Consider the following 25,322-nt stretch of genomic DNA (forward strand, 5'->3'; position numbering starts at 1 on the left):
CTGGGCAATTGTGGGGTGTGTGTGTATGGTGGGGGAAATGAATGTGCGATAATCGCATAATAATCAGCTTCAATCCTTGTGCCGCACTAAACCGGGCTAATTTTTATTTTACACCTATACATTGCCTCAAGAGGTTATTCAACAGCTTGCGGTTGCTTTGTTACGGTTCGGATACGCTTGAACGCTAATTGTTGATATTGATATGAATATTGGTTACGGATGTAAATATCCACATAAACACATAAGGCAATCATTGCTGAATAGCCTCATTAATTACTGATGAAGTGGTTGAGTCCAATCTAACTAACTCTTATGAAGTTAATGGTCAATTATAATTGAAATTGTAAATAAATACTGATTCCTTCGTGGTGAAGTGCTGAGTGCTTTTGTATTTAATTAGAACTTTTAAAGCAGTCTGCGTTTGTTCGAGCCACAATGAGAATGGATTTGTAACACCAATGGAATTATGTCACCAGTTTTGATTTTTTGTTTTCGAAAGCTGATTTTCATAATAGGAATCACCACCTTTCAACCTCCCTGGAGTAATCATGTATATTTATATAGTACACCTCTCGAAGGTCTATTCCGGTAGATCTCTCTCATTCGACATTGACTTTCGACATGTTCACTACACTGTATGTGCAAGATACTAAGAACGACGCAATAGTTAGTGGCAATAGAATTAAGTCTGTCGAAAAAGAAGGATAAACTCCACATCGTAATTTACTATCGGGGTTTAGCATTGCTTATCACTGCTGATAGAATATTATTTCGATTTTGTTGCATTTGTTATCTGTCCCTATTGGAATACTTTTGAAACTTGCGTTAATGCGTTTAAACAGAGCTTTCGAAGAAAAAGAACTGAAATTCATGGACCAATTCGACAATGTAAAGTATCATGTGACGTGCGAACTAATTTGAAGACACTCAAATTAGAACAGCTAATTTGCCACATATACAAGATAGTTTATCGTATTTGTAGAGCGATCCGACATTGCTATCATGATAAAAAAGTTTTTGCAACAACATATTTCATCGTGTAATGAAATCATGACCATAATTCGTAATTTCATGATTGAAATTCTACATACCATTGTCAACAACTTCTCTTTCTTTAACACTCAAACGCTCGGGTAGGGATTTTCATCGAATTTATTTTTTCAAAAAATCATAACTCTTGAAACCGTCGACCAATTTTCATGCGTCCAGTGTAAAAAAAACAGATTTTCTTCTAGTCCATGCTGACTCATACGGAACCGCAGCGGTCCAAAAACACCGGAGTTATTCCAGATCGCGTTGGGGTATGTCTGTTCTGCCGTTAGAAGTTTATGATACATAAAATTTTATATAAGTATGGGATTAATACGGAAATTGTATAAAATGTGAAGGAATTACTAGAGCTCATAAAATGCAATGTATTGTTCCGGTAAATCCGGATTGTGGTCCCATAGAATTGTGCTTGAAATTTGACATGGCATTTCATCTCAGGACTCAGGACCCAAGACTTTCAAAACTAATTTGGGAACTCCAGTTTAGTTGATCTGCATATTTTCGAGCTTTTGATGTAAATTCAAAGTACTTTCTACTTAGAGCTGTTTGATCAACTACTTTTTGCCACCTTCATAACATTCTTCTAACGGCAGAACAGACATACCCCAACGCGATCTGGAATAACTCCGGTGTTTTTGGACCGCTGCGGTTCCGTATGAGTCAGCATGGACTAGAAGAAAATCTGGTTTGTTTGACACTGGACGCATCGAAATTAATCAACGGTATCAAGAGTTATGATTTTTTGAAAAAATAAATTCGTTGAAAATCCCTACCCGAGCGTTTGAGTGTTAATGTTTACCATGATCGCTACATGCGTTTCACGTGAAGTGTGTTTCTTCCAAAATTCGATACTCTCTAGTTTCTTTCCGGGAATCATTTTCAACCCTTTGATAATGAGGAGTTAGATATTCAAATTTTATTCGATATACTGATAATATTAGACTACAACAACAGAATATTATTCTCAACATTTGCTACTTAGCTATTGTAGACTAGCTGGCGCACCTTCTTGCGAACGTTCCTCATTAAATTCCCTACAGACTTCTTGGCGACAAGTTTTGACACTTTTTTCCAATCTTTTTCGAACTGTTGAATGGTTTCGGATGCCGAGACATTTTTCCTAAGATGTGCCTTCGTTAATGCCCAAAATTCCTCAATTGGTCGAAGTTGGGGGCAATTTGATGGATTCATGTCTTTTGGGACGAAAGTGACATTTTTGGTAGTATACCATTCTATCGTTGATTTTGAGTAGTGGCAAGAAGCAAGATCTGGCCAGAAGTCAACAGGATCCTTGTGGCTTCGAATCATGGATAGAAGTCGTTTTTGTAAACATTCCTTGATGTATATTTCGCTGTTCATTGAAGCAGTGGTGACGAAGGGTTTCGAAATCTTACCGCAGCTACAAATTGCTTGCCAGACCATAGCTTTGTTACCAAATTTTTCGACTTCAATCGATGTCTCGGACTGGTTTAAAACTTGCCCTTCTCGCACCGTATAATATTGTGATCCCGGCAAGGATTTGTAATCGAGTTTTACGTAGGTTTCGTCGTCCATGATTATGCAGTTCAAATTTCCAGCAAGAATCATATTGTACAGCTTTCGAATCCTCGGCCTGATCGATGCTTCTTGTTTCGGACTACGTTTTGGTTGTTTCTGCTTCTTATAGGTTCGAAGATTCAAACGTTCTTTAGCACGAAGAACATTTGATTTCGAAGTGCCCACTTTTTAGGCCACATCCCGAACTGAAACCTCCTTCTTTTGCTCGAACGCCTTCAGTATACGTTTATCCAACTCAGGGTTAGCAGGACCTTTTTTTCGACCTGTTTTCGGTTTATCTTCGAAGGTGTTATCCTCACCGAACTTCCTGATTGCATTTCGCACGGCTTTTTCACTTACTCCTTCCATTTTTGCTATCTTTCTCAGTGACAGTCCGTGTTCTGTGCACCATTTGTACACAATTTTTCGACGTTGTTATGCTGAAAGTCCACGCATTTCGAAACAAACTAATGAAAACGAATAAACAACTGTTTAAGTGGTTAGAGAAGAGTGTAAATAATAGGACACAGCCATAAAAATTGACAGATTCTGAACCATTGCGAAATGGCAGCGGTTTTTGGTTGCATCCATACTTTCTTTATCCCGCATTGACGCAACTACGTATCCGGGTTTTTGGTTCTATATATATGGTTGAGTCTGTGTATGTGGAACTAAAATTAAAGGATATTCTATCGCTTCTCACCCAATATGGTAAGGAGCTATAGTCAGAAGAGTTTACCGTTCTTCCTGGAGTGAATGAATTCTTTTCTCTATTGACCTTGAATAGGTTTTAGCAGATTGTTTGGCGTCCTTTATGGGGTGCCGAATTTACTTCTGCTCGTACATACTGCGAATCGTTTTGCATTCTTCCGGAAATGCAGAATGGTGTCGCTTTTGTAAAATCTCTAAATCCTCTCGGGGGTTGGAGGTTTTATTAACTGTGCTTTTCGGCACCTGCAGATCGTTTAATATCCTTTCGGGGATTCAGAACGATTTGTTTCTTTATGTTTTGTGCTGTTTTTCCACCTCACCCACTTCACAATTTTCTTCCATGTTCCGTTTAACCTTCCCTTCCTCTCAGAAAATTGACGATAAGCTACGGCAGGGCACAAATCTCCAAACAACTAAGGGAACGTGCCCCTTGAGCCAATTAGTTCTGGCTCCTGATACCTCATTGGCGTTTGCAAAACCTTTTTTTCGTTTTTCCCAGGCCCTATCATACCACATGTCCAATGTAGGATCTCATCGATATTCAGTTTTTCATATTATTGTAACCTCGACTCTTCAATCATGTTTCGAGAAAAAAATGGTGATTCTATTTTGTCGGAGATCATATTTTGGGGTGAGAAGATAACTCATAATCAAAATATTAGTTTATTATCATTATTCGTTTATTTGGCCTCTGCTTTAACTGAGAGCTGCTATTCAAAATGGTCTCTGTTGCGATGTTAAAGTTGCTATTCAAACCACTTGATGGTCTACCATACGACATTGGCGTCTCGTGACAAATTTTACGGGTTGTGTGCTGATTATGTGGTATGACATATGATGTAACAGTTCGTTTTAAGTGAAAACTAAAGATCGAGGAATGGCTACTCGATTGTCTTTTTCAATACAATGAAATAACGATATACTTTTGGATGGGATTTTTTTTTTTGTTAACTCTGGCACTCTGCACGTCGAGCAACTCTGTCAAAAACTTAATCAAAAAATCGCTTCGACGTTGCAACTGAAACAGTAATTTGTTTTTAACTGCCATAAACATAAGCCACTGAAGCCTCTCTTGAAGGCGTGCAAACAAGTTCTCACGGATTCAAACTTGACCGAGAGCAACAAATCTCAGAGCTAACTGAGTTATTCCGTCTGTATATGAATTCGTGCAGTAACTCATGTGTACGGAGGAATAGAGATGCAGTTATTTTTTTTATTTTTTCAATTTGACCGGTTGTGCAGTGCACGAGGTGCACATAAGGACGGGACGCCACTGCCATTACAAAATATTTTTTGCCAACTTTGACAGATGTACGTGTTCGAGAATCTCTGTCATCTCTCTTCTTCCAATTGCTGTATAGAACGTCGCTGCAGGAATTGTTTAATGACTGTCTTGACGTATCTTTCATCATTTGGTATCACGCAATAAAACTATCAGTATTTTCATGTACATTTTCGTAATCATACTTAGTATGAATATTACTTATCAAGTATTATCTCCCCCTTAATATGAAGTAGCGCCCATTGGTGGTGGTTCAATGCATAGGTCGCTGGTATTACAAGCCAGTTGTCATATGTTAGAGTCCCGATCTGGAAGGATTCTTAGTGTCAATGGGATCGTAGCACCAGCCATGCAATAGTACTATCGCTATGAAGGTCAAATTTTTCAAAAGGAATGTAATTTCGAGGCTTTACTTTGTCCAATTGGTGATTAACTACATATACTTTCTGATTGGTTTCCTGATCTTTTATATATCATCAAAGAGTTATCATTTTTATTTTTCGTAGGAAATACACATTTTTATACAAGAGCAATATGTTCGGTGTATAAATTCACAGAGCCAAAATTTAATTATTTCGTTTCATTCGTTATGACGTCAATTCGTTATTAACTTAGCTTAACGTTCTCATTAATCAATGATAGCAGACTGAAAACGAAAGAATGAAATATCCATTCCGAGAAACTGCTCTATCAAATAAGCCACTATGGAGAAACCACTTACCGAAAGTAATCTGATATTAATGGAATAGAAAAAGTAAAAAAACGTTTCGTGTCGCTCGATGTCTAATGAATAGCTCAAATTGTAAAGAAAAATTTCGCAGAATTGATAAGATGGAACGTAAACGTTACACAAAGTCGCGGAATCGCTGCTGATATAAATATGTTTTTTGCTTAAACCAAAGTAAAGTCAAGGTATTTAGAAGCAGATTTTTTTAATGGATGTGTGAGCATTCCGAACTTGATCGATGGCCAAATAGTAGCTTTCAAACAAGCTTCACTTATATTAATAACGGAGATGGTTAAAATCTGTTCAGTTATCTACGCGAAAATTTAGCGAATAGCGTGGAATGGTATTCACACAGACAATACTAGAGGTGTCTGATCAAATGTCAGGTTTCCCATCAAATCCACATCCTTTCTATAGAGAAAGTAAAATAATAGCCTGGCTCAACAGATCAAATTATGATTTAATTTTATTTAAACGGGTTTCAGGAATCCTTGGAAAGTAATTTCAAATATCATGTGATTATGTCTCGATTAGTGAAATTGAGGTGTTAGAAAATACTTTCATTTATTTTATCTTATCTTAATAATTGGTCTATATTTTTATTAAAAAAAAATACTTGGTATGGCAGGATATACGCAATTGTGGATTTTTGACTATAATAACTTAGTTTAGGAGATTAAAATAGCCAATCGTTTGAATTATGTAGAACTACAGCTAATGAAAATTATATCCAACATTGGTTATTTAAGTAATCGAGAAGGTATATCCAAGTGCTAGAACGAGAGAAGTGAAATATAACATTGATGAGACCAGCAATTAGAGATATATTCGAAGAACAATCGTGGAAGTATCATGGCATATGGACCTGTCATAAGTACTATCGATAGCGTTATCTCATTTATTAGAAAAAGAATTTCTAGTTTCTAATCACATTACTGGTTGAGCTTCTTTTCAAATAGATTATCTCTTCTCGGAACAGTGATATACCTGTTTTTTTTGCAAAGCTAAACCTCCGTTTTGACTGATAAGCTTCATCATATATTTGTTAAGTGGAATCAATTTCACTTTCATCCAATGCAATTCGCAATCAGAAAACGTGTTGCATTTTGTTTATATTTACTGCAACAATTCATTTGTGAGGATCTGTTTTCTTCTGTATTTTAAACACATGCAACAAAGTAATGGCACATAGCATAATTAGGTCATACTCAGTCTCACTAGGTTAACATTCGTCTAGGAAAATTGATACGCAACCATCGTCCTTTTTAACAATTCTACTTTCTTCTGCTATCATTGATTTCCACCGATCGCCCAGCCCGTACCAAGTTCAAGGTTGTCTGAATTTCTACTGCCACTTTAAATATCGGCTTCAAGCCGGTTTGATGTTCAAATAATGTTTCCATGTACATATGTATACGTATGATACGCTCAATCACGTTATATGCGTTGGTGAATTTGGCCGCGTGCTGAAAAGGAAATCTATGTATCACAACCTCTACAAACATCGCCACCACCACCACCACCACCACCACCACCACCATCATCATCATCACCATCAAAGGAATAACAACAACAGCAATAACTGAGCCGTCAATAGCAAAAGCCGGTTTCATTCATTGTGGATTCTGACTTTGATAACGTCGTGTTTTTTTGTGTAAGCCACAATTCAAACAGCTGTGTATAGAAATATTTGTGTATTTACTGGTTGTTACACACGTAGACAAGACTGAAAAGATCTATATACATCCAACAAGTATAATATGCTCTACATAGTTGAATATTTAACTATAATCGTAGTTGAGTTTCTGCTTCAAGAGTTCGGCCCATGTTTTATCGTTCGTTACGCACTCATTTCAAATCAGATATGTAACGAGTATATATGTGAATACAAGCATATGCCATTTGCCATTCATCATCATCATGATTTGTATGCAATACCTAAAAGTTCATGGGTAAGATTCATTAATGGAACTGAATATCACCCTTGACACTCAAAGCACTCACTCAGTCACCCACGCTTTATTTAACAGCTATTGAGATTTTGACATACACACAGTCATCAGTGGTTCATCGAACCGGTTTACACTCATTCCCACACAGTCAATGCAATTTTACAACTTCTCCACACAACTACATTACGGTAGTGATGCATTTGAAAACATTGCACAAATACGACCTTAATTCTACCGAAACGAGAGTTCAGCATAGCTCTCTTACGCATGTTTCTCTCATTTCACAATCCGCGTATGTTGTGACAAATACAACAGCTGGCCATCGTTTAACAAATACTACTTTGAAATTGCACACTGAGAGAGGGAGAGCATTCGATGTTTTTCACTCACCAATCCTCCGTACCGCTGACAGATGATGCTACTTCTGTTCGACACCGCAAAATCAAATGCACTACTTTACTAGAGTGTTGGTAATGCCGCCTTATTGCACTGCGCGTCTATGAAATTGAGAATGCAACGTATCGGGTCGCCTTGTTCTTTGTGTACGTGCCGCTTATATCGCCCGTGTATTAGTGATACTTACACCGAGAGAAAAAAAATGTTGTCAAACAGTTTTGAGGGTTGCGCTAAAAATAAACAATGATTCGTACAAGTTTATGAATGTACTACCGATGTTTGTAAACAGATTGCACCTTTTGAATGGACTTTTGAATGGACATTTGAACGTTTTACATTGTGTCATATCTCATACCACTTATCTCGTATATTTTTTATGATGATAGTAATCGATTCCTGTTTCTTGCTTTGCTCTTCTTATTTAGAAAGTTAAGCAATGAAAATTGTATTGATTTGCATGATCAGTACCTATTTTTATTTGTTACAGTAGAAATTGAATTTATAACATTTAATGCAAAGCAAATTATCGGTTAGATCCGTAGACTAACCTGCTTAAGTTAGGTACGTCGTTACTAGGGTTACCACTTCGGATGCATCCTTTGGAGGAAACAAGATACTGCAATAATATTTTTTAAGTTTCGTCTTCGACTCATCAGTGCGAAGCAGTTCAAATTGAACGGCTTAATGCTTAACTCGGCAGCTCAATTTAAATCGCTAAGCAGACGTAAAGTTTCTGCAATTTGCAAAACACTTTTTATTTAGCAACGGAGTGCAATGTCTTTGCTGATGTGCCGAACGAAAACGTGTTTTCGACTTTTTCTAGCCGATGGTCATTTAGGGGTTACGTTTGCTTAGCGGTTCAAATTGAACTGCCGAGTTTAGCATTAAGCAGTTCAATTTGAACTGCACTGCACTGATAAGTCAAAGACGAAGCGTAAAAAATACTAAAAACTAACCCCTTAATCATACTGAAATACTTTTTCAACTTTTCTTGTTAAACAGGTATAAATCATAAAATCGTTGTGGTGTAATACTTCATTGTACTTTATTTAAATAAAATTACAGTAAACTTAATATATTTTTTTATTATAATTTAAACCTTAAGGTCATTTGCCTCTTCGGACTAGAAAAGCTTTCTGGCCCCTATGTGCGGGTTGAGATCGAACCCCATTAGTATTATTTCTTGATCACAATAAAATTATGTTAAACCAAGAAGACAAAGATGTTTTGAAAATTAATCATGTTTGAAAAGTTTTTTAGCATGAATCATCATAAAATTCTGTGTAAAAGCTAAAACTTTCTTGTATATGCTCTGTGAATCATTTTCTTCTCAACAAATGCGAGTTGATGAAATAAGTTGTAAATTTTCATTTTCATAAGGCAACTCACAAAAACCTGAACTCCATTTAATTACATGTTTCACTAAATACAATTTCAATACTGGAATCTCACTATGGGTAATATGTTTGTCTCCTGGGATCAAGCTACAACAGCAATAACAAATGAAATCAGTTTTATGTCATTCCGTAGCGTTTCAATTTTCCGCTTTTTTATTTGACTTCAGTTTCAAAAGCTAACAAGAGTTTCTCGCAAGCATATTTTCGGAAAATTGTAGCAGCTGTTAGGATTATCGGTTGAATCTGCAACGACCAAGCAAAGTCTTGGCATTACATTTCTTTCGTGGATTTTGACCTATCGGTTTCAACAGACTTCGCAGCCGATTCATAGCGTACATAATCATTGCATGGCTGGTACTACTATTCTACTGACACTAAGAATCCTTTCAGGTCGGGGCTCGAACATACGACAACTGGTATGTAAGATCAGCGCCGTATGCATTGAACCGCCAATCGTGGCGCAAAGGGTCTTAAATCATACAAATGAATCATTATTGTTTGAATTCTTAATGTCCATCTTCCACGCGTTAGAAATTCCGTTTGCCAAAATCGTTCATTTCACACTCCACAATCATAAAATTTTTAGAAAAAACCTATTTTAATCCACCTAGTGGTGTAATGATGCGTTTCTGTTACTACTGCGTGCTAAACAGCATGAAACATGTAGTAGGATTGTTATTATTATTATTGACATCACTACACAACGTGTACGAAATAGAAAAAAGCACGCCTTGTTCGTTTTGTGTTTTCTTCTTCTTTCGGTGTTGTACATATTGTCACTCTATATGGCGATTTGAAAACTTTGACACTCATCGTCCTGTAACTGCGGAACCGGATGAAATTTCTCAGTAGGTTTAAAGACAGTATGAACTTTAATTCAAATCAAGATTTGTGAAAATCGGTTCAAGCATCGCAGAGAAATCGAAGTGAATTTAGTTTTAGGAGTTCTTCTTCTCCACTTTCGGTGCTCTCGGAACAGGAAAAGAGGGGACCAGTAGTGCCGAATTAAGTTTTCATGCCCACAAACTAGAAGAATTTATCAGAAGAATTTATCAGACAGTTTTGTGGGATTTGTACCTGTTTTTAACCATCGTTCGTGGAAAAATACTAATAAAATTGGTAATTTTCCACTTATCACGCTTTAGTTCCGGAACCGGAAGTCGGATCCAGATAAAATGTTCCACAAATTTTTAGGGTATTATAAAACCTTTCATTTGAGTCTAAGTTTGCGAAAATCGGTTGAGTTGTTCCAGAGATAATAGAGTGTAAACTTTTTCTCAAATTTTCACATATTACTCCGGAACCGGAAGTCACATTCAAACGAAATTCAATAGCAAGCTATGGGACCATAATACCTTTTATTTGAATCTTAGTTTGTGAAAATCGGTTCAGCCATCTCTGAGAAAAGTGAGTGCATATTTTTTTCACTTTTTTGGTACATATCATCCTATATCTCCGGAACCGGAAGTCGGATCGGAATGAAATTCAATAGCAGGCTATGGAACTATGAGACCTTTCATTTGAATCTTTGTTTGTGAAAATCGGTTTGGCCATCTCTGAGAAAAGTGAGTGCATATTTTTGTTACATACACACACACACACACACACACACACACACACACGAACGGACACACACACACACACACACACACACACACACACACACACAGACATTTGCTCAGTTCGTCGAGCTGAGTCGAATGGTATATGACATTCGGCCCTCCGGGCCTCGGTTAAAAAGTCGATTTTCACAGTGATTGTATAGCCTTTCTATATGAGAAAGGCAAAAACGTTTTCCAATTTTCAAAATTCCGGTGCCACATTGATATTGGTGCCCTAGGCGACTGCCTACTCCTAGGCGACTGCCTTTGTCCTGCCCTGCTATTCTGTCATATATCTCTAATGGGTAAACAATTGGAAAGATAATGTATCAAAAATTGCTTGTAAATGCTTGCTTGCGATATACGGCCATATGAGTAAGGTTAATGTGAATCGCATCTCAATCACATGTGAGACGTATTTCAATCGCATAGTTAAATGGTAGAAAAATTTCAGTGATTGGAGAAGGATGACAAGTTCGAGTCCTGTCTCTGAAGAGAACATTTTCTTTATCACAATCCCATCTTATTATCTAGCGATTCCCAATATGTCTTTCGTTGGGTATTGATTAAAAGTTAGGTTAAGTGAAGGATTATTTTAGGTCCTGACGAATTAGGCACAAATCTCCAAATAACTAAGGGAACGTGCCATATGAGCCAGTTCAGTGGCGTCTCGTCCTTATGTGCACCTCGTGCACTGCACATCTTATATACATCCAACTTAAAATTTCAAGTATCTCTTGTCGCTGTGTTAGTGTCTTTTCCGTACACATGAGTTGCTGCACAGGTTCAAGAAGAGAGAGAATTACTCAGCTCAGCTTTGAGATTTGTTGTTCTCTCTGTCACGTTTGGCTCTGTGAGAACATGTGTGTACACCATCATCTGATTAATCTGAGTTTCACAGGTTCTGAATATGCTACATAGATTTTAAAAATGACACAGATTTTCACAAATTTCTGGAATCAATCAAAGACTAGCAATGAGCCCCTAAAAGTTTTCAAATTATTCCTACAGAACGATTAAAATTGGCAGTACCTTTTTTTTGCTGAGACTGATTTTTGGTTCGATTTAAAAAAAAAACGTGGCATCCTTGTCTGACATCATATTAACAAGTTATCCAGCTCTCACATTTGACGACCAAATCATTGGCAACATCCTTTTTAGCGAGCATGGTGCCATCAGACGAGTCCGCATCGAATGTCGTACATAGAAGTAGGGCAGAGAAATGTCAAATTCGTGCGCTCCAAAAAAGCAGCTCTGCGCACCCATAAAATTGACATGATATGAGACGCTACTGAGCCATCTAGTTCTGATTCTGATTCTTTTTTTTTTAGATGGCATATTTTTCACATCGAAAGTACTACGATTTTTATAATATTCAAGACTTTATTGTTATTTATTCAGGCTTTGCCTTCTACTCATCTGTGCGCTAGCTGTTTATAATGAACTGCTATCGCGATTTATCAGTTCAACCTAAACCGCTAAACAGACATAAAGGTTAACTTTTTTGTGAGGAACACTTGTTCAAATTTCACGGAAGTTCAATGTCTAATCAGATGTTATCTGTTTCGTCAGCATCGGATTACCATTAGGTTGTTATTTTTGGATTAGTTTAAAAATTTATGCGAAGAGCACGTACTCTATAATATTTTTATACATTTCTTCTGCGAGTATACACTGAAGTCTTTTTCTACGCGGAGGAAACGTACCGCACAAAAAACATGTAACTTCGGAAATCCGCGTCGAAAAAAAACGAGTAACTTTGGAAATCTGTGTAAAATAAAACCGAAAAACTATAGAAAAAAATTTGTTGTCAAATGTCTCCAAAGATCTGCTTTTATCTCGAAAAATGTTTGTTTGAAAAAAATCGACATTGGAACTTTGAGATTTCCGAAGTCGAAAATTTGTTTGATTCCGTATGTTTTAGAAATGCATGAAATGTCGAGATCTAGTGTAATCTAGAAAAATATTTATTCGGTACAAAAAAATTATTTCTAAATGTCTGAGAGTTGATTTGCAAAAAAAATAAGGATGACACCAGATCTCGACGCTTTTCGAATTTCGGAAATCCGCGATAAAAAAAAACTCAGTGTACTTTGAAAAATTGTCACTCACAGAAGAGTTGAACTTTACGTCTTATTATCGGTTTATATAAGATTGATGAGATCCGGAACTAGTAGAGTTTGTAAATTGTAATAGATCAAAAATGAGGAAAAGAGAACTCCTTTTTTGTGCTCTCTGTATTGCAATTTTTATACTGCTTGTTATCATTATGTTTTCATTGAAAAATAAATCCATATTAGCTACCATCTGTTAAATGTGGAAGTGGGTAGTAATTTTAGTCAAACTTAACTACTCGATAAAAAATACCTATCGGAATAACAAATTTCAACCAAAAGTTAAAATCCTTCGAGACAATTTTCCACAGCCTAAGAAGGTGTAAAAATTTACTTGAGTGTAGTAAAACTTTTATCTTCATATGCTAATCAATTGAAATATTTTGTTCATAAAACTTATTTACACACACTAAACCTTTTTCCCTTATTTTTCAATTTCAGGTTGGTGGTCTATGGCCCAACTGGCGGCACAGGACTACTTCGCCCGGCTGCAAGCATCCGGCATGTCGCAGTTGCAGTTTCCGCATGGTGCTGATCTGAGCGGTGCATTTCCCGGTGGTTTGGGAAGTCTCGGCGCAATGGGGGCAGCCGGGGCAGGTGCTGGCGCCGGTGGTTCTGGTGGTGCCACGGGAGGCGGCGGTGTTGGTGGATCAAATGGAAAAGGCGGTGGTGCTGGGAAGGGGAAAAAGCGCGATCGCAGCAGTAACAGTAACAGTAGTAACGCCAGCAGCAGTGGAGGGGCTGGCGGAGTGAATTCCTCTTCCTATAAGGTAGGTTTGCAAGATGCTGTGTGTAATAAGGTCATAAACTAACAAAAACTACAAGGAATAGTCCATAAACTAACAAAAACTACAAGGAACTGTTGTCGAAATCACTCCTAACAATTGTTTTGAATATTAAGGCAGCAGTTTTGTGTGTTCCTGCATTTTTATTGAATATGTAGAAACAGCAAAATTTCGATGAAAATGTTCCTCGTGTGAAGTGAACGGCGCACAAAACAAATCCACAAACGGTTCAGTTGCTGATGTGCATTACTAACCGCACCGTACAAAGTGCAAATTAATTCGATACCGATTCTTGTTTAATGAGGGGGCTTTATTCAACGGAATTCCTATGATTATCTTTGTCTCTTGTGCGAGGAGAACGGTGCAAGAAATAATCCCGCACTTGCTGATGTGCAGCAACCTTCTCTACGGCATTATCGAACTGAACAGAGTGCAAGTTCATACTGGTTCTTGTTTTATGCTTGTGAAAACAGTGAATTTATGGATAGGAAACTGTCGTTCTTGTTAGAAAAACGTGTTTAATCCACCTAGCAGTGAGATGATACCTATTTTTATCAATCCGCATGTGTTTTTTGCATGAATATTCTTCGGTGTTTAAGTTTTCATGACATTATTTTAATGACCCTCGTTTTAGGCGACAATTTGAGATTTTAATCACTCATTACTCTGTAATGTCGAAACTGCAAATCGGATCGAATTTGAATCTAGAAGTGTGATAATCGATTAAACATGCCATGATATGTAAGTTCCACTCTAGAGTTTACGGTAATTTAAGGTACTTCCAGAGCCGGTATTCAGGAACCAGCATAACCCAAACCGATTCGTATGGCCATATGACGAATAAATTACAACAGTTTTGAGTTCAACTTTGAAGCTTTTCGGGATTGTCATCTTCTATATCGGTTTGAATTTTAAAAATTCATCATCATGTAATTCGAGAACCGGAAGTCATAATTGGATAAAATAATTAATTTTTGTATATAAGTTTGTTTTAATTAAAATTTTTGTTTCTGAAATTTGATTAGGCTTTTTTTGAGAAAACGATTGAGCTTTGAGAAACGATTTTATACTGGAACCGGAATTCTAAAAGCGGTATGGCCGAAGTCAGATAAATTCACCTGAGTAGCTGTACACTTTACATTTGTTTCAAAACATTTGAAAATCAGTTAAGACATCTTTGAGAGATTATAGCACGAATTAAATTTTTAGGTGCCTTCTGATCGACAACTGAATACCACTGAAACTGAAAAAAGTTAATTTTTTTATCGACTATCCAAATCTGCTAACCCGATAAACCTGATTAAATTATGTGGAATAGACATTTTTATACAATCCCCGAAACCGGAAGTTGGATCTGACTGAAAAGCAAGATGTTTTATAGAACTTTGAAACTTTTCATTTGAATCTTAGATGATTCTTAGATTTCATTTGCATCTTAGATCGGTTCAGCCATCTTCAAGAAAAATGAGTTACACAATTTTGATTTCGTTTCACATATCATTCTGTAGTTCCGAAACCAGAGGTCGGAACCAAACATAATGCAGGAACTTTGTTTGGGAGCATACGACTTTTCGTATGAATCTGAATTTGTAGAAAAGAAATTTTCCGAGAAAATTAATTCAAGTTATTTGTCACACACGCATTTGCTGATCTCGACGAACTGATTCGAATGGTATATGGATGTTATGTTGTTCCAGCATTTATTGCTGTAAGTAGTTTAAAACAAAATAATTTAAAAAAATTCTGCCATCATCTGGTTTATATATGTCATATTCGAACGATTATGTTGCCAAAAACGAGCCGTGCCAAAATCGGTCCGAGGCTAAATGTCATGAAAAAGAATGCTGTACACAATCCTTTTGGTTCTTAGAAACAATTGTATGTAACAGTATAAAAAATCGTGTTTTCCGTTGCTCCCAAGCATTTCTTTGTCATACAGCGCTCAAAACTCCTACTGCTGGAATAGGGGGAAAAGTCGCTTACAGAAAAATTTCGATATCTCCGTTAAAAATGGACGGATTTTAACAATCTATGGCTTGTTGGATAGGTATTACCGTGTGGAATCTAAGTCTGAAAACATATTCTGTTTTCAAGGTCAATTGTGACAGATACTGTCAAAAAACTGAAAATTTTGACATAAAACTTTGTATAACTCAAAAAGTAAACATCCGATCTCAAAACCATTCAATAGCGTTTTGGGTGACGGGGAGACCTTTCATTTGCGACTAGTTTGATGAAAATCGGTCCAGCCATCTCTGAGATCTCGACCTCTTAGTTGACAACACACATACGGACACACACACATACACACACACACACATTTGCTCAGTTCGTCGAGCTGAATCGATTGGTATATGTCATTCGGCCCTCCGGGCCTCGGAAAAATTTTCGAAAGTTTGAGCGAATTCTATACCTATTTTTTATATATATATAAAAATAGGTAAAAAAACGATAATGACTTGAATAACAGAGAAAATTAGACATTGCTCGTTATTAAGGTAGCGCTTCGCCGTGGTCAGGTCTAAGCGAGACAACTCAATGCTTCCTCTTGCTTTGTCGCCGAAATTTCACCCTAAATTGCAAATTTCTCCAATACCAACCCGATTCACGAAAAATCAACAACATACAATTGTAGATAAATGATTTTTCTATGTATTTATTGAAAAATATCAGTTAGAATGCCTTACTTTCGCGAAATTCTGTGCGAGTTTTGTTTTTTTGTTTGTTTACATTGTGAGTGTGCGAAAAAATAAGGAAAATTACTTGTGATGAGCATTTACTCACTACTAGTATCGTAAATGTCACACGCAGTATTGCTTTCCACTCATTCCATTCTTCATCGTTTGACAAATTGAAATGAAAATTTGTCGAATTCATATTTTGTATCCAGTACGGTTCTCTGTTGTAGAGTCGAGCAGATGCTGGTGTCTACTGTCCTGAAATGAAATAAAAGCATTCTCATGTACTGGATAGGTACTACTTTGCGTTGCAATCAGTCTGCGATAAATGTATTTATTTTCGAATGCTATTTACTTTCTATAGGTTAATATAGCATTACAGGAAATAAAAAAAGCCTGTGACCAAAACGCAAATAAAGCTTGCTTCAGATAGAATTGGAACAAAGACAATTGCCTGAATTTCAGTTATTTATTATTGAATTCAAGATCTTTTTTTATACAAATGTAGCGTTTTCTTCATACTTTTAAGAAAAAATACGAATACGGATTCGTCACGATTTCGAAGGAATTCTCGAATTTTTCCTGTAACACGGCTCATTAGGCGGCGCACATCTTCTTCGTCAATCGTTTTAGCTATCTTATTCCACCAGGTCGTCATCTGATTGATGTCCTTGACAACCTTTCCCTTTGCCTTGAGTCTCTTCTTAATGATTTCCAAGTATTTCTCAAAAGAGCGGAACTGGGGGCAGTTGGGTGGGTTAAGGTTTTTCGAAACAAACTGAACCCCTTTCTCTGCATACCATTCTTGAACGACTTTGCTGTAATGACAGCTTGCCAAATCTCGCCAAAACATTATGGGATGGTCGTGGGATCGAATGAACGGCAAAATTCGTTTTTGGAGACACTCTTTTAGGTATAGTTCCGATGTCATTGTCTTATTTGTAACGAAAACTTTCGTTTTTTGCCACAGCTGCAAATGCCCTGCCAAATCATATATCTTCTTGCAAATTTGTAGGCAAAAACAAATTTAAATTTGGCTGGAACATCCACCCGTTGCCGTTGTCAAATAAAATTTTTGACCTGGGATTTGCCCAAAGTCAGCCTTGACATAGGTTTCATCATCCATCAGAAGACACCCGTCGAACTTGGTCAGCACCTGGTCATATAGTTTCCGAGCACGAACCACACTATTATGTTTTATGGTTCGATTTGGCTGTTTGCTAGTTCGATACGACTTGATTCCTTCCCGGAGTCGAGTTCTCCTCACGGTACTTTGGGCAGCACCGAATTTTCTGGCCAAATCACCTTCCGACAGATTAGAATTCCTATTATTCGTCTTCAAAATCTTACCACGCAGTTTCCGGTCGTCAGTTCCACTCCGCCGATTGGCTTGAGGCTTCCGAATCGTCGTCAATGTTTTCTTCTACCGTTTGATAACGCGCCATACGGTATTTCTAGGCAATTTCAGCTGTTTAGCTAGCCTAGATGCAGACCACAATTTCCAAATAACTGTGCACAATTTGTTCCCTTCTTTCGGCTTCCATGTTGATTGTTTACAAAGTACAGTCGATTTGCGGAATGTCAAAAATCATACGTGAGGCTGACAAAATTCCCGACACGTGGGCACCAAGAACTTCCAAATCCGTCCACCAGGAGCGCCACAATATGAGCAAAAGTTTGTTCCAATTCTAAATGAAGCAAGCTTTAGGTGAAAGATTTGTTGCTTATTAGTTACGGTAATTTTGAATTTGTTGATCAATTTTTTATTGTTTTTGAGTACTTCGTTAAGTTTATATGAAGTTAATGAAGCACCCCTCCTAAATAAGCTTGAAAACAATTCGAATCTCAATGGATAATTTATTGCTAATTAGTTACGATAGTTTTGAGTTTGCAGCCCATTTGTTTTAAATTTTTTTAGTACTTCGCATATGAAGTTAATGAAACCCTTCCAAATAAGCCTCCAAATAAGCTGGAAAACCAATCGAAACCCAGTGGATAATTTGTTGCTATTTAGTTACGGTAGTTTTGAGTTTCCTGCCCATTTTTTAATTTTTTTAGTACTTCGCATATGACGTTAACGAAGTACCCCTCCAAATAAGCTTGAATACCAATCGAAACCCAGTGGATAATTTGTTGCTTATTAGTTGCTAATTAGTTATGGTTGTTTTGAATTTGTTGCTAAATTTTTTATTTTTTTAAAATAATTATCTTAGCGAAGTACTCGAAAATAATTTAAAAAAAAAATGAATCACAAATTCAAATGTAACGTAACTAATTAGCAACTTATTAGTAACAAACTGTCCACTGAGTTTCGATTTGTTTTCAAGCTTATTTGAGAGAGATACTTCGTCAACTTCATATAAACTTAGCAAAGTACTCAAAAAAATTGAGCAACAAATTCAAAATTATCTTGACTAATTAGCAAAATGTTATGCAACAAATTATGAACTGGGTTTCGATTTTTTTTCAAGCTTATTTGAAAGGGGTGCTTCGTTAAATTCACATGAACTTAGCGAAGTGCTGAAATAATTTGAAAATTGAACATTATCGTAACTGATTAGCAACAAATGATTCATCTATTTGCGTTATTCTCGGCGAGAGGTGACTCGTAAAGTTCATGATCATGGTTTTTTGTACTAGAAAAGTAAACCGCTACTGAGAAACTTGTGTAAGCAAAGCAAGATACTGGTTCTAAATTCCGATGCGGAGCTTAATTTAATGTTCAATAGACTTCGTAATCGATTCTTAGAGTATAGGACAATCGCATGGTTAGTGCTATGACCCTATTAACTCTAGCAATTAATTCAAGGTAACATTTTTATTAATTGTACCGCAACAGGATGTTCCTATTGTCGTCCTACTGGCCTAGCAAAGACCAGGGTAATTAAGGGGCTTTGTTGAAAGTACCCTTTTTAAAACCACATGGGAATTTCTTTACGTGATGATGTGTCAGTAGTTCAACTTGAACAGCTAAGCCCTGAAGAGCAGAAGATGAAACGGTATGACTGGTAGCAGGTTCTCCTTTTTTTGAAACTGTTTCAAATAATACTTTTAGGAATATGAGCAGCTAGTTGAAATAATACAGCCGATCCTAGCTGCAATGTAAAACATGGTTATCCACTGAAATGTGTGTGACAAAGATTCTAATTCTTCAGTCATTTATTTAAGTACCGGAATCCATGCTATAAATCAGTTTTCCGGTCACTCAAACAGCTGTGGAGTGAGTTTATCGTCCTCCATGCGCGAGCTTCACTGGAAAGTGAGAAAAACGCAAACCGTAGCATTTTGAGGTTAGCAAACGAATGAAAAACGGCGAGGGTTCACTTTTCATTTCTCATTATAATTTGATGTAGTCAACGTGGGTAAGAAAAAAAACTGAAGTTATTTTATTTTGCGCTTCACTGCAAAGGTGTCCCCGGAGCGTACCTTGTCTAATGTCGAAATCCTGGCGAATCGGGCTGGTGGTACGATTCTACGATTGACAAAGGCTATCTCCTTAGCTTCAGAAACTGAGACGGTTACAGGTTCAACAAAATTATTTAATTTTCGGTTATGATTGAGGCCGTTTGCACTAAGATCGAGATTTCGGTATAAAGTGGGTGGGTAAAATCGATATAAAATTTTATTTACTTCTGTTCGTTACAGTGATTGTGTCCTTAGCGATGACATTCTGTTGCCAACAATCTATCGATGTGATAGAAAGTTTGAGCTTTTATGAACTTTGGGACAAGTACTGATAAACATAATTTGAAGAGAAATCATTTATTCAGTCTACAATTTACTCCAATTTTGATTGCAAAGGGTAGAACTTATAACGTTTATTTTATTTTGCAGAACTCATCTTCCCCTTCGGTGTCGCAGGCGGCAGCAGCCGCGGCCTACAAGCAGTCATTGTACAGCCAAGCCACCCTGCACAAAGAACTGATGGCGATCACGGCTGCAGCTGCTGCAGCGCAAAGCCAACAGCAGCAAACTTCTTCCGGCGGTGGTAGTGGTGGTGGTGGTGGTGGTGGCGGCGGCACTGTCGGTAACCAATCAGGTTCATCCAAATCCAAGTCGTCCTCGTCGTCGCATAACAGTAGCGGCGGAAGCAGAGGTGTCGGTAGCAACCTAGGAAACGATGTTCTGTCGCTAACGCGAGGGTCCTCTTCGTCGCCATCGGTTAACTCGTCCAAATCACAGCCATCACCGAGTGTCACCATCAGTGCCAGTACTATGCCTAACTCGTCACCCGGAAATCATCTGCAGAATATGTCACGTTCCGGAAAGGACACTGGTAAGGGTGGCGGCGGTGGTGGCAGCAATTCAGTGGCGGATTTAGGTGAGTGCAATTTTGTATGGTTTCGATCGTGCCCATTGTGTTCCGTTTCCTGTTTTCTGCTTGATCAATGAAATCGATGCTTTTGTTTCCGACTTGCAGGTCTCAGTGCATCAATGAATGCCCTCAATACACTATCTCAGTTTGGCAATCTGGATCTATCTACGCAGCAAAATGTCACGGCAACTATGAATGCCCTGGCAGCAAGCTCTGCTAAGGCGAAAGACTATATGTCCTCGGGAATACTCAAGTAAGTGTTGATTGTTGAACATAATGATTTCCTGTCATATCTGTCCTGCGAGGAAAACAATTATTGAAAGTAAAATAAAACCTGCAAAATGGTTACCGTTCCTATCGCAATCCTCGCCAGAGTCCGGAGCTTCTGTCTTTTTCTGTGTGCTTTCTGTCATCATTGCTTCCGTTCTAATGATGATGAACTTTTGTTCTCTGTTTGGAAAGTGATGGGGGTGTGTGATGTCCTAGTTCCCACAGGTTCGAGATAGTTATTGCATCCAACGGTAGTACGCAAGCGTTTTATCGATGCCTCTCACTTGGTTGGAGTTTGTTTTTTTTTCTGTTGTGATTTCAACTGTGCGTGAATGAAAAGTGTGAGTTGTGTTTTTGAACGGGGAAATTAATTCGAACAAAGAAACTGAAGTAGTTTTGCTAATGACGAAGATAAAACGGATGTGGAAAATAAATTACTAAACGGATGTGGAGAATAAAATACTTTTCTGAACGACCCTCAGTTTCTAATGTAAGCGAAATTGCTACTTTGATGATTCTCCAAGTTTCGGATGTCTGAAAGCATCGAAATTTTATCTTCGATTTACTGTTTTTTGTAAAGTGTTCGATTGCTGTCAATTATAGTAATTTACAAAATCGTTATTCCGTATAACGTTTCGAATATTAAAGATTTGGTTTTAAATTTCGGTTGAATGCCGCATCGTTGTCGGTATTTATTTTCACCAACATCAAAATTGAGAGAAGTGCGAATACATGCAATTGATACGAGAATACAGATTGGAAAGGTGTAAATAGAGCTTAAGCTTAGGATGACTCAAACGCAATGTTAAGTTTACGATACGACATTTATGTTTAGTGCTATCACTGCTATCACATTTTTGTTTGATACCAAATTCCGCAATTCCGCAGAAAAGTCATCTCAGCCTTCCGATTTTTTTCTGTACCTCAACGTTATTTTGTTTTTTTTATGCGACATGAACAATTTTGGCTGGCAATAATGTAAAATGCCATCCGTTTGGCATCGTCTTCTTCGTTGGATGTTGATAAGAAAACAAACCCTACAAAACTGAATCTCTAAGAAATTTAACATTAAAATCGCAAGCCATTTGGTATCAACTACGATATAATTATCAGTTATTCCCTCTTTTCCATCTTTGCAGTGATCCGTCCTCGCTACTAGGAGTGCGTCTACCACCGGACACCGAAATCATCAAATATACCAGCTCGATCGTTGGCCCGAAGGTACCGGGATCAACCGGTCGTGGACGTAAGAAACCCGTATCGTTAGATGAAAGTTCAATTTTTGCTCAATTACATGGTTTAAGTACAGCCAAACGAGCGAGACTGGATTCGAATGATTTCGGACAGCAAGGCGGGCTCGGTAGTTCCGGGTCCGGTAGTGGCAATAGCGCTGGTAACAGCGGAGCTGGCAGCAGCTTATCCGGTCATGGAGTGGGGGGTTCTAGTGGTGCTTCTGGTGCAGGAGGAAACAATGATCGAATCGAAGTCATCAAATTACCTCCCACGATTACGTCCAATGGCGTATATAATGCTGGAAAAGGTAGCTAGCAGTGTTATCATTCTTGTAGCTTTTTGTTAATATCGCTTATTTTTTGTTTGCAGGAAAAGATCAGATGACTGATTCGGTAAACGAATGGGCCGGACTTAATCTCAGTGCTAAGTCTTCATCGTCGATTGCATCTTCGTTGGCAGTGGCGGCAGCAGCTGCGGCCGCCCAAGCGGTTGTCAACGATCAACAGGACGATGCACCGCTTAACCTTTCAATGAAACCTTCCAAAGCGTCAGACAGTCGCGAATCGCCAGTTCCGCCATCCGGTTCTACGACACCTAGTGCCAACAGCTTACAGAGCCTCAGCACAATAACAGCTGCGTTGGGAGCATCTGGTGGAGCTGGCTCTTGCAATTCCGATACGCCACGATGTGAGTGTAGTAGACACAAAATGAGTATAATTTAAATAGCTAGTAGTTGATAAAGATTTTGGACCGGAATGCCTCAAAATTTTACCCGATAGGCCTATAGTTTCCCAATCTTGCATGTTGAACCTCTCGATCCCACAGTCAATCCTGCCATACACTGACCGTGTCACATGTCCAGTAAGCTACTCACAACATTTGCTGATTGATGAAGAAAAGATGCATCGAGAAACAACATAAGATTTTCCACCTTTTCTCTCTCTTCCACATATGAACGTGTCGTGATTATTACGCGCAGCCCGTCGAAAATCCAACAACAAGAGCCGTTCGGCTGCTGCAGCCTATGCGTCCTCGCTGGCCACCGGGGCCGCTCTGGGTGGCAGTGCTTCATCCGGTGACAGCAATAGCGCTTTGAATAGTAGCATCAGTTCGCTGCTATTGGCTGCCAGTGGTGGAGCTGGCGGCAGTAGCGGTGGTGGCAGCTCCGCCACCAGTGGCAACGGAACACAACCGACCGGTGGAAGCGCTGTCACCGGAGCTGGTGGTGGCGGCGGTGGTGGTGGCGGTGTTGGTGGTAACGGCGGTTCCAGTGGTGTGAACAACCATCTGGCTGCCCAGCTTGGACTCAACAGTTCCCTGTCCGAGCTGTTGAAGATCTCCAATTACGAGGAGTACGATTATGCGGCACTTGCAGGATGTTAGTATCGTAAATTTTTTTTCATACCACTACATATTAGCGTGACGTGGCTAGAAAGTTGGGTCTATTTTTTATTTGGGAGCTGCTTTAAACATATTTATCAAGCAAATGTTTTTTGCAATTTCACTTTGAAAAATGTTCTTCGTGTGTACGATTTGAACACTGAGAGCGGTATTTTTGTCACTCTTATGAATAGTCCAAGCTTTGCACCTTGTTACGTATAATTGTTTTTTTGTGATGTATTAAAAATCTCTGCGGAAACGTTGGGGTATGTAAGCAGGTCGAAAGCAGCAAATATTAAACTAAAAACCGCAGGTTTCCTGAGGAGAACAGGAGGCACAATGAAATCCTTAAGGAAATCGATACTGTGAGAAAATGCAAGAAATACAACATTCATAAAACAGACGATAGTTTGTATAAATCATCTAACGTGAATTTGTGAGACAGACAATCGGGCTGCCAAAGACCAAAATTGTGTTCTGCATGTTGAAATTGTCGTCTTGAAATGAAACACGATTGCTTTCACTGACGGTAGTACGTAAAACTATCTTTTCAGCTCAATTCAAGGAAGGCCGTCCACGTAATCTTGGCCGAGGAGTTTCCAAACCGAAGAAGAATACGGTGGCATCTCTGTTAGCTCAGAGCCGTGCAGTAGGATCGAAACCTCTTACCGCGCAGCAACTGCTTACACAGGAAGCTGAAATAGTAAGTTGAATAACAAACGCAATCCTAATTGCAAGTTGGATGTTCAATGATCGTTTCAAATCACAGGAAAAACTTCGCCAAGCAATGATCGAAGCTAGTCAATCGATGGACAGTACCTCGAATACTAACACCGATAGCGAAAGCGTTGCCGAGAGTGGAATGTCCGAATCGGAAGGTGAAGAACAAATTAACGTGAAAGAGCTGCGGGTTCCGCTGGAAAAGGGTTGGCGCCGGGAAACGGTTATTCGTGGTCTGACGAAGAACGGTCAGATCAAGGGAGAAGTGTTCTACTATCCACCGCAAAGTTTGAATAAGATGAAAGGAATGAATCAGGTTCAACTGGTAAGGCGTTAGGGATTTTGTTGCCAAACAGAAATGTTAATAATGAAACCTTTTTTATCTTTCGCCACCCACACACAGTACTTGGATCAGTTCAAACCAAAAGACTTGTCGCGGGATAATTTCAGTTTCTCGGCTAAAGCTATCGTTGGAACGTTTCTCCAGCCGGCTCCCCCTCCATACGCGACCGATGGTGAGTTCATCAAAATGACCGACACGGAAGTTGCCCGCCGGCTAGAGGAACTGAAAATGTTTACTAGACACACTGCTTTAGGTGTTGAACAAAGAATCGAAATCGCCAAACAGCAGCAGGCTCTGAGGGATGCAAAGAAAATGGCAAAGGATGAAATTAATAAAATCAAGGAAAAGGTTAGGTTTTTTTTCTCTCGAATGGATAGACGAATTGACATTGAGGGCCTTTTGATTTTAGGCACGGCAGGCGAAAGAGGCAGAACGCAATGAACGGCTAGAACAGCAACGAAAGGAGCGGGAATTGAAAAATCAACAGGCTTTGGAGGTACTGTCATATGTTACTGATTAAAATAAATCAACTACTAAAACTGAAAACCGTTGTTTTACAGGCTAAGAAAAAACGTGAAGAGGAACTTGCGCGCCAGAAAGCCGAAGAAGCTGCTCGTAAACAGCAGGTTAGTACTGTATTTGCCATCATTAGTTTATTTTTATTTTATTCAATTCTAATTTTCTCTACAATAAAAAATCCACCAAATCCGAACATTGGCATTTTTTACTCGGTCCATCTTACATGGTTTCCAAACAAACACAGGAGAAAGAACAGAAACGACAACAGGCTTTATTGCAAAAAGAGCAGGTACAGATCGACCACCGGCATGTG

At 38.4% G+C, this 25,322-nt stretch overlaps 1 protein-coding gene across 19 annotated transcripts in view; it reads left to right on the plus strand.

Moving 5' to 3' along the window:
* LOC131431358 (uncharacterized) overlaps nucleotides 1-25,322 on the plus strand; it is a 142,401-nt gene that overhangs the window by 96,574 nt on the left and 20,505 nt on the right. For 13 of the 19 annotated variants that reach the window (XM_058597033.1, XM_058597034.1, XM_058597027.1 and 10 more), the window contains 12 exons: nucleotides 13,208-13,536; nucleotides 20,064-20,550; nucleotides 20,650-20,797; nucleotides 21,954-22,354; nucleotides 22,417-22,734; nucleotides 23,027-23,425; nucleotides 23,982-24,130; nucleotides 24,197-24,472; nucleotides 24,551-24,838; nucleotides 24,900-24,986; nucleotides 25,051-25,116; nucleotides 25,254-25,298. In XM_058597033.1, coding sequence (XP_058453016.1) covers nucleotides 13,208-13,536; nucleotides 20,064-20,550; nucleotides 20,650-20,797; nucleotides 21,954-22,354; nucleotides 22,417-22,734; nucleotides 23,027-23,425; nucleotides 23,982-24,130; nucleotides 24,197-24,472; nucleotides 24,551-24,838; nucleotides 24,900-24,986; nucleotides 25,051-25,116; nucleotides 25,254-25,298 — 2,993 coding nt within the window. The remainder of the gene's footprint in view (nucleotides 1-13,207; nucleotides 13,537-20,063; nucleotides 20,551-20,649; nucleotides 20,798-21,953; nucleotides 22,355-22,416; nucleotides 22,735-23,026; nucleotides 23,426-23,981; nucleotides 24,131-24,196; nucleotides 24,473-24,550; nucleotides 24,839-24,899; nucleotides 24,987-25,050; nucleotides 25,117-25,253; nucleotides 25,299-25,322) is intronic. The other 6 variants (XM_058597028.1, XM_058597029.1, XM_058597031.1 and 3 more) reach the window with 4 other exon arrangements.

This window comes from Malaya genurostris, chromosome 2 (assembly GCF_030247185.1).
Source record: "Malaya genurostris strain Urasoe2022 chromosome 2, Malgen_1.1, whole genome shotgun sequence".
NCBI lineage: Eukaryota > Metazoa > Arthropoda > Insecta > Diptera > Culicidae > Malaya > Malaya genurostris.